This window comes from Silurus aristotelis (assembly GCF_946808225.1).
Source record: "Silurus aristotelis genome assembly, chromosome: 13".
NCBI lineage: Eukaryota > Metazoa > Chordata > Actinopteri > Siluriformes > Siluridae > Silurus > Silurus aristotelis.
Genome location: NC_139586.1, coordinates 18,734,713 through 18,745,258, shown reverse-complemented (window position 1 = coordinate 18,745,258; position 10,546 = coordinate 18,734,713). Strand labels below are relative to the sequence as shown.

Sequence of the window (10,546 nt, the reverse complement as noted above, 5' to 3'; positions counted from 1 at the left end):
ATTTAGCAGAAAGCTTAGCATTGTTGTCTTTTATCTTTTATTTTGTTGTCGTCTATTCTTTTGTATATTTGCATTTATTATTTTCTTTTTTTCTTGCTGCTGTAACAAAGAAATTTCCCCACTGTGGGACGAATAAAGGTATATCTTATCTTATCTTATCTTATCTTATCTTATCTTATCTTATCTTATCTTATCTTATCTTATCTTATCTTATCTTATCTTATATTATCTTATCTTATCTTATCTTAACTTAAAAGCTGCAGTTCCAAGCATAGTAAAATCTCTTGCATTGCTGAAATAGGTTTTCTTTAAGTATTGCATTGAATTAAGTGCCATTCATCTCGCTCTCAAATATGCCCAATCGCTCCTAATAAAAAGCTCTCACCACATTTTATTTTGCTACCACCACCATGCTTCACAAGAAGCAAGAGAGCAGCAAATAAATAGTTTAATATAAAGTTACATTTTCATCTCATCAAACCAGGAAATGTGGATTTATTGTATAGATTTACTCTCAGCACTCTTCCATTGAACACAGAATTATGAAGTTTTCCCCACCTCTATTCCAGACCTATTTGAATAGCTCTGTAGTCTTTATAAGTTCTTTAACAAACAATGGGGACTTTCAAGTGTAACCTCGCATGGCACTTTAATTTGCACACATTGGACAAAATTCAGCTAACTATGTGAATTTTGACCTACTTCCACAGACTGGATCAGAACTAATTTAGGGGTTGCTCTGGAACAGCAGTGAATACTAATGCAACTGCAACTTGTTTTTAGTTATAAATCAAAGAAATCATGTGCATGTGAAATACCAAAACTGCAGAGCATCTGGAATGAGATTCCAGCACTGTGTAGATCAGAGAGAGGTTTAAACTGCTGGTGAAACATTTAGTTCTACATCCTTCACAAGTGGTGATATGGATCACTGATTAGTAACAAAGACAGAAGAAGGAGTCCTGTCTGCAGACGCCTGATGCCAACATGACACAAAATCTCGTTTAAAGACAAGAGTGTTTAATCTCTTTTTTACATCTTTGAGCTGTTATCTCCTTTTCCTGCAAATGATATATAATGTATTCATCACCTCAGGCCAATAATCACTGTCTGTTACAGTTTCCAAAGGCTATACGTGATGTCTGGATTTAGTGTCATTTCACTTCATTTCATTAAATGAAGTACAAATCTGTGGTTTTTGTGGCTCTGACTTGTGTTGATTGTGTTAAAACCTTGATGCCTGGAGAGCATTTTGCTTTCATTGTTAAAATCAGGTACTGAGTGAATTGATACAAATATACAAAAAATTCTGTTAAAGTGCAGATAGAGCAGGAGTCTGCAACCTTTGCGACGAAAAGAGCCATTTTAGTCTCTCTCTCTCTCTCTCTCTCTCTCTCTCTCGCTCTCTCTCTCTCTCTCTCTCTCTCTCTCTCCTATTGTATTTGAATATTAGCAAATTAAACATTTTGAAGTGGAGTGTTGCCTGGCAATTTGGTGTCGCAGAATAGATGCTCTGATATTTAAATTAAGATTCTTTCATATGTTCTCCATCTGTGCAGGGCTTTCCGCTCTTAAGGATCTCCTGCCTTGCCTTTATCCACTGTATGATGATAAATCTGCTCTGCTTAACTTTCTGCAGCAGTTCTGAAATGGTTCTTTTCTGTTTATCTCCAGCTGGGTAATTCTCAGGAAATGCTGTTTATCTCTTTTGGAAATGTCGTTTAACATTAAATTTTTTCTTTTATTTGCCAATTTCTCACCACATATCAAACATGCCGGCATTGTTGGCTGTGAAAACAAATAAATCTTTCCATGCTAAATTAAACTCTGTTTTCATCTGAGATGTTTCTTGCTCTAGGGGTCTGGACCTCAAAATCAGCTCATCGCGGGGTCAAGGTGTAGGAAGTAGACAGTAGGTAACTAACTAACTAACTTTCTTTCGGCTTCTCCCGTTAAGGGTCGCCACAGCGGATCCTCCGCACGTTTTGATTTGGCACATGTTTTATGCTGGATGCCCTTCCTAACGCAACCCTCCCCAATTTATCCGGGCTTGGGACCCGCACTGAGAGTGGCTGGGGATGGTTCCCTGACCGGGGATTGAACCCGGGTGAGAGCGCTGCATCTTAACCACTAGACCACCAGGGGACCGTAGACAGGGAAGTAGACAGTAAGTGAAGTGGTTTAATTGACAAAATATATAAAAAATATATTTTTAGTGTCACATCTGTTACCTCGAAAGCCAAGATAATGTTTTTTTCCTTTGGAATACTGTCCACTGTGTAAGAACAATAAAAAAAACGAAATATAAATATTGTAATATAAATATTACGTCATTTTGTCTAGCCACAGCATGGGGTGTCCTTGATTCGTCTTTTATTTGACCAATATTTGATTATGTTTGAAAAGGTTTTACTTTTGTGTGGCTAGTAATTTTACAAATTTTTCCAATATACAGGAAGGGCATCCAGCGTTTTTTTTTTTTACACAGGTGCCAAAAAGTTAGGTCAAATATAAAAGTTAAATAGTAGTTTAGATAAAGGCTAATTCTAAGTGAATGGGCTGAGCCTTGTGAATGTTCACGGTATCACATTTTCATTAACAGAGTAACAGGGTTATAAGTTGTGTTTGTGTCACACCTAGTTAAATGTAAAACATAAATAGCTAGGTCAAGTTAAATAAACCACGCCCCCTTCTCAATTAAATTGTGTATACGAAAAAAAACCCACGACAGTCGTGTTTAATTTATACAAAATGCCTATGTAGAGTCAATCGAGTTTCAGAGGTAGTTAAAAGAGGCACTTCGGTCTCCGAACGTAACCTTAATTCGGTCTAGTTTTTAGTTCGTTTTCTTTCCGACTCCGCCCTGAATTCCGCCACTACTCTCCACCTCGACCACACCCACCATACAGCCCCGCCCACTCTATTCCTTCTGCCAATCCGCTATACCGCGCGTGAACTTTCCGCCTGTCCCAGTATCCCGTTGAAAAAATAACGCGGTGCGCGGGACGGGTGTGTGTGTGTGTGAGCGAAGTCGCGTGTGAGTGTGTTTGTGAGGTGTGTGTGCGCTCGCGGAGTTGTTAGAGATGGCGTCCGGTGTACGCACTGTTTTGTTCGGATTGAAGTTACTGCTGTTCGCGGGCTTGGTGTCGGTAAAGTGCGCGAACCGAAATGACCTGCTCGACTACGGATATCAGTTTGGAGATCAGACTCTGCAGCCCGGTACTGATAAGACTCAGAGGGTCCACCTGGAACGAGCTGTGCACTTCTTCGAAAAAACATTTCAAACAGTTTACGTAAGTTTCTTTTTTTTTTTTTTTTTTATATCAAATTTTTTATAATTCATCAGCTCATTTAAATGTTTCTATTAAATATTAACAAAATTATTAATAAAATTATTTTGGGTAAATGAAATATGAATAATAAAAATTATTTATATATATATATATATATAATATATATATATATATATATATATATATATATATATATATATATATATATATATATATAAATGATTAATTTAAGAGGGTAAACATACATCTAAAAAAAAAAATGGAAGTAAAAAATGCTCCAAATATAACCAAAAGTTTTTCTAAACGACTTTATAAGATTACCAGGTGTCAACCACTCCCACTACAATTGTAATTCCTCATATTGTTTCTTATTTAACTATTATAATATCTCAGCTTTAAATTCTGCATCCACACCATAATATCTTACAGTGAGTTATTTCTTATTTTCTATTCCATTGCTCAGTAATGGACTGCAAATGCTATGTAAATGTGCAAAATGGTATATAAAGTCTTATATTGGGGAAAATAAGAGTGAAGTGTAGTGTAATGTGTGTTTTAGAACTAAAAGGCAATGTGAATATTGACAAACTTTACCCAAGAGCCAAAAACAAATGATCTATATACTTTGACCTACTGGTTCATGTTGACCGTTTGTTCAAAATGGCCAAAAGTTTCATTTATTGGTAATGTAGATTTAAGAGCTTTTTTCTATTTTATTTATATTACTACATAAGTGGAAAATTTCAATATAGTGTGTGCACGTGTGTGTGTGTGTGTGCACGCGCATGTGAGAGGGAGAGGGAGAGTATTCCCAAAGCCTAATAGCCAACATACCAGGCCAGAATTGGCATGGACTGATTATGGTCCTGTGCCTCACACAGGCCCCGGACATGCGCACGCATACTCACATACACACAAAGGCTATGACATATACTTCAGAGATCACAAGGGCTGGGGGACCTGAGGACATGTAACAATACTTATGAATGTTGAATAGCTTTATATCTGTAGTAGGACTGTCACCATCTCTGTACTCAGAGTCTATCATTTGTTGCTTTATGGATTGAATGTCCTTGATGAACCAATCTCTGGTGTCACTGTTATGGAAGCATCATTTAGAGCTATGTTGGCTTTCTGTTTTCTGAATCCACTGCTCTTAAATACTTTCACATGTGTTTAGATCAAAGGAATGAATGTGCTTTGTGGCCACATTCAGAATCTTTCAGTTTACGTCTTTTACTCTGGTGCGCTCAGCTCCAGATGTTCATGGATCAGATATTGTTCACTATATGCATCATAATTAATCTCTTGCCTTTTGGAATGACGTACTTACACACCACTGGTCTACTGTGCAACATTAAATACATTCTCCCTCTCATTTCCCTCTCTCTCTCTCTCTCTCTCTCTCTCTCTCTCTCTCTCTCTCTCTCTCTCTCTTTCTCTCTTTCTCTCTCTCTCTCTCTCTCTCTCTCTCTCTCTCTCTCTCTCTCTCTCTCTCTCTCTCTGTGTCATGTCCTCTTATGAAAAGGTAAATAGAGGGTCTAAATATTTATTCTCCCTGCCACTAGACCTTTCATCAGAAATTGCCAAATGAGCTGTTTGTTCTGGATTCCGAGGATTTCATGGCACAGGCTTTTCTTCCTAGTCTTTCTCTGTCCTGTGTTCATTGTGTGTCCTGCGTATGTTCAACCCACCATTTAAAATGCCTTTAAAGCAGCATTTACATTTCAGACAATTTGGGGTCATCATATTACAGTATTGACTTCAGTAAACATAATTCACTATAATATTAATATTGATTTCATTAGCAGTAATTTATTAATTTCATGCATTATTCGAAAAAATAATGTGTAGTTTTTAGACAATCTTCTGTTTTTACAAGGCCTAATAAAATTTGCTTAAGCTCCACTGTGTTCATTGACTGCTCTTTCATTCCTATCTGAACAACTGCTGTCCCTCAGCATTTCACAATGCTTCAACTACTCTTCAGTTTTTTCCCCGGCATGAAAACATGAACATTACTGCCCCTCTCTACCCCCTTAATTATCTCTCTTTCTCTTTGTGACCTTGCTGCTATTGTAAGACAGAGAGGCGGCCCATATCTTCCATCCGCCTCCATTGTTGGTTCCCTGTATGGAAAAACCTGATTGTGTGAATCACCTCAACTCAGCTGGGAGTTAAGAGTGATTCTTTCAACTTTGCTTACCTTTTTGATTTGTCCCTCAGACCCTAACACACAGGGGCTAATTGTTCTCTAAGTGGATTTAGAAATCCTTCATGTGAACAAATCTAAAGCCAGCTCTGAGACATTTATCTCAAACATTTTCTGTCTTCCACTGATGAGTAAACGTTTCTTCCGATTTCGGAAACATCTCTCCTATCCTGTGATTCAGTGGGTTGTTGAGTCTTTGTTCTTGCAGTTTAGTCTTTTTTCACCCACTCTGTTGACACAACCCCTGTAAATAATATATTTTATCAGACATGCACTCTTTGCTGATGCTGGCCTGAATTCCATGCTCATGGGGACATGGTGGTCTAATGGAGTGCCAATTGATTGCAGAATCTGTGATATATTTATCAATATTTATGTAAAGCAAAGCTCTATATTAGCTATATCAAGAGTTTAAGGGTTAAAGGTGCTTATCTCTGATCAGATTTTGTCATTGGAGTTGCCACCACGGTTAAATAATTAATTGCATTAATAAAAGCATCATTGCATGAGCAGCAAATGTACATTCTAAAACCCACAAGCAAATTAATTTTCTTTCAAAAAATGTTGTGTATAATGTGACACAGGAACATTACATTAATTACAGTAACAGACTTAGATTATTATTATTCCCCTCCCCCCAACATATTGCAGTGTGCCTGAATATCTTTCTCTAGGACACGTGAATCCAGTCACCTCTTTGATATACATGAGCTCACAGACTGGATAGCATCTGGGTGGGAAGAAAACCAGCCTTTTCTACTTAAACAGTAACACTGCTTATTCTCTCAGGAGCAAATGGTAAATTAATGTTTCCGTAATCTACAAGAGGACGTGGTTTGTGCAGCATACTCAGCAACTGATCAAGCAAGTGAAGCACGTCTACAAAGTTTTGAAGACTTCTCCAGAAAATTCATTATTGCATCCTGTTAATGTTTGTGCAAATTATTTCCATGCCAAGAGAACCTCAGAATGACCAAAGTGTATATAGAGTAGGGCTGCAACTATCGATTATTTTAATAATTAAATATTCCATCGATTAAGCGAGTAATTGGATCAGAAATACTTTTTTGTTTATTAAAGAGCAAAACTAAATATACAAGAGAAAATAAGATGGTCTCTTAAAATGAACAAGTAATTAGTTTCCTTCTTAGAAAAAAGTAAATTTGTATTGCTTAAATTGCATACAAGAATATATGTGAAAACTAAACCCATTTAGTGCATTTAATTGCCATATTACATCAAAATGCAAATATAAATAAAAACAAATTAAGTAAAAATATAAAAATCAATTACTTTAAAAAATGCAACCACACTGTATAGTGTTTTCTTTGTTTTAGTTTGAAATTAAACCAAACTTTGGAAAATTTCCATCTTTTTCTTTGGCCTGAATCTTCTCTTTCCCACTCACTGTTTTCTTCCCGTTCTTCTATTTTTCATTCTGCAGCGTCTTCTGTGTGACCTGTCCAGAGCGCTTCAGAGTTTGGCGGGTGGTGTGTCAGTAATAATGGTCCGTGGGGAAACACAGTGCTGCATGCGTAGTTAAATAGACTAAACAAAGCATCAAGGCAAATAATTTGCCTCAATAATTTTTTTTATTTAAATTACCATATTTTCCGGACTATAAGCCGCTACTTTTTTCCCCACGTTTTGAACCCCGCGGCTTAAAACAACAAAGCGGCTAATTTATAGATTTTTTCTGGGTTTTTCCCGGTTTCACTAACTTTAAGCCAAAAAACTGAGCCCCATAACATTAGACCAATGAAATTGCCGAATGGGCATGAAAAAACGCACTTCACCTGTGTTCTGAGCTCTACAGCATCGGGAGAAAAGCCTCACCGATGGTGATTTTTAAACAATGCCAAAAGATAAACTCCCGAGAGAAATTGTTGTGAAAGGAAGGAGGAAGACAGTGAACAATGACTTTCTTGGTAGGCTACTGTTTAGATACAAGCCGTTGTAACTCGTTGAGTCAGGGTCAAGGGATAGCTCGCTAACTCCAGTTGCAACAGAAATCATAAGCACAGACAGGTTTCCAAAACAAAAGCGTTACGGGTTAGTCAAAGACACTTAGAAATGAGCATCAGAAAATAATAAGGACATATTCCTCGGTCTTGCACACATGCAGTAATACCGGGCAGGCAGTTCCCAAAATGTCGCACTGCTCTTAAAGGAGCCACAACACATTTCACCCGTTACACCATGTAATAGACACTGTCTTTAGTTAAAGCATGTGTAAAGTTCATTAGTTTCAGTGTAGACACCTGCGGCTTATTTATGTTCAAAATAAAAATCTTTGTAAAATTCAGTGGGTGCGGCTTATATTTGGGTGCGCTTAATAGTCCGGAAATTTCGGTACTAGAGTTACTCGAGGAATCATTCTAACCCTAATATAGAGGTTTATGTGTAAGTGCACTGCAAAATGTAACAACAGTTTTTGAGTTGTTTCAGTTTCCAGCTTGTATCATTTATTTAAAAAATCAAAGACTTTTGTATGTTTTCATTTATAAAAATTAAATATTTCATAATATTTTGAGAACACCTATGATAAACATGAAGCAAGACTGACTTACTTGTTTTTAGTCATGCCTGCAGATCATCAACAGTTATTTCCTGTTCAGCTTTCATTGCGGGCAAAAGGCAACTTGGGGATAAAATCTGCCATAACCATTGTTGTCATGCTGTATTACAGATTTGAACTACAATCCTTTGTTTTGGTTTGGCAAATTATCTCAGGATTTTTTTTCTAGTTCCCACCCTCTTTCTAGTTCTGCCCCAGTTCTGCATTTCCAGATTTGTTACTGTGCTTGTGAATTTGTCGTTTTGTTTGGGGCCTTATTGCCTTATTTTAAAAAATGTTTTATTGTATTTTTTATTTTTGACACCACCATTCCACTGCAGTCTTCAAACTTGCAATCTTGTGATACTCAAGATCCCGAATTTTACAACGGATAATCTTGATGTATTACAAAGTTTTATTACAATTTATTTAATGTGTTTTAGATTTTCCTAGATTCTACTTTTTATTGTGTTCATTTCTTTTTGTCTTTTGATTTTATTTGTTATATTAGCTTTTTAGATTATGTAACCAGCTTGTGATGTGAAAATAGACTATAAAAAATAAAGTTGGAGATAGACTAGTCGAGCTACGATACCCTGCTCATGACCTTCTGAGTAAAGAAAGGAGGATTTTAGATTGCTGCCCGTTCTGACCTCAAGTGCTTTAGTTGTCGGCAGACTCCATGTACTTCCTCTCTTCTTTAAGGCAGTGTTTAGTTTGCTTTGAGTATGTCTTCCTGTTCATTTGACTTTCATTAGAGAGTGTTTACATTGTCGAGGCCTTGGTGAGGTGTTTGTTTAAGAAAGAAAACAATCCTTGAGAGTCTTGCCTCAATTATACATGCATTCGAATAAAATTTATTCACTAAAGTGATTATAAATAGATTTAGAAAGTGTGAATGTCAATGGGAAGTGTTAATTGAGGTTTAAGCAGTGTGTTTTGAGCTGTATGTTAGTGGCTTGCTGACTTAGCTTCATTCCCCCCTGCAGTTCACATAGCCATGCTTTCTCAGCACAAAACCTCTCCTTTCTTTTCTCAAAACTGTTCTCTGCTTGCTCGGGTCGAGGTCATGTTGCTTTAGTGAGTTCCTGTGCAGCCGAGCCCTTCAGCTGGCTTTTGATATCGGCCTGCAGGTTCCTGGGTCCACCTCCCCTGCAGGGCATAGAGGGGTAGAAGTTTGATTAGGCAACTCCTGGCTGAATTCCTCTCATAGGGAGGGTAAGGACAGAGCTAAGCATTCACACTGTCTGTTAAGGATTCCGATTAGTGTGGTTGTGTCTGTAAAATACGATAGGACTTTCTTATTAATAACTTGGTGTTAGTGTTGGGCCTCACACTGGTTCTCTAAACACATTCCTATGTTGTTTGTTCAGTGTCTATTGGATCTTTACGATGTATGTAAGGTATACAGGAAGTCTTTAGCTGGGCTCAAACATCTCTGGTTATTATGTCTTCTTACCCAATTAAAACAGTTTTAGATTAGGTTTTTTCCAGTGTGTATATATACTTGTCTGTTATCTGCATTAAACTGAAGAAGAACATATGCGCCATTCTGTGTGCTGTGCGATTCTTCCCTGATCAGAAAAGGTACCACGGGCATTGTGGATCGCATGGAAAACCTTTGCAAGAATTAAGTTTTGTTTGGGCATGATAAAAATCGAACACTTGGCCAATGTACAACCGTAACAAACGTGTTTTTAAGTGTTTTTATTCCATATACTTATTCCTTATACCACACCATCAATTACAGTTAAATTTTTAATTTGTACGATTTTCTGTTAATAATTGCATTTATAGTTGGGGAAAGTTAGTTCCTGTTATCACTTATGTTATAGCATTTATAAACAATCATGCCTTGGAGACAAGCTGTTAAACTTTTACTGTTAAATAAATGTCTACATACATATGCACTATAAATGTTTATTTTTTTAGCATTAGATTTACATGTAAGATTATGCCAAGTGGCTGTTTTTCAGTTCCTGAATGTGGTGTAACTATAAAAACTATAGAAACAATAACGCTGTAAATTGAGTGCATTAACATAAAACTTAGATTGCATTATAGCCAACACAATTGTCCAAGCTGCTGTTCTATAAAGTTAATTGTAAAATTTACATTTACATTTGCGGCATTTGGCAGACGCCCTTATCCAGAGCGACTTACAACTGAGCAGGGGAGTGTTTTAGGGCTTTTGCTCAAGGGCCCAGCAGTGGCAGCTTGGTGGTGGTGGGATTTGAACCTGTGATTTTCTGATCCAAAGCCCAATGCCTTAACCACTGAGCTGTATTAATTTTCATGGGCTAACTGTAAGAGAAACTCTTTTCTTTTTATAATATATAAAGCCTTATAGATTCCTTACATCTTTTTTCCCTTTTCATGTATATTAGCTCAGTGAGGACTAATATGCTTCAGATTAGTTCTGCCTCCCAGAACTGTGTAGGGTATTTCCTTCTTTTTCTGTTTAAAAGCCTTTAATAAGAGTCA

The 10,546-nt window shown here is 37.0% G+C and overlaps 1 protein-coding gene across 2 annotated transcripts in view; it reads left to right on the top strand.

Annotated features, from left to right (window-relative positions):
• The first annotated feature begins 2,904 nt into the window (after positions 1-2,904).
• Positions 2,905-10,546, top strand: part of nid1a (nidogen 1a) — a 29,597-nt gene continuing 21,955 nt past the window's right edge. Inside the window, exon 1 of one of the 2 annotated variants that reach the window (XM_083559034.1) lies at positions 2,905-3,293. In XM_083559034.1, the coding sequence (XP_083415160.1) occupies positions 3,084-3,293 (210 nt within the window). In that variant the 5' untranslated portion in view covers positions 2,905-3,083. The remainder of the gene's footprint in view (positions 3,294-10,546) is intronic. The other variant, XR_014536387.1, reaches the window with a different exon arrangement.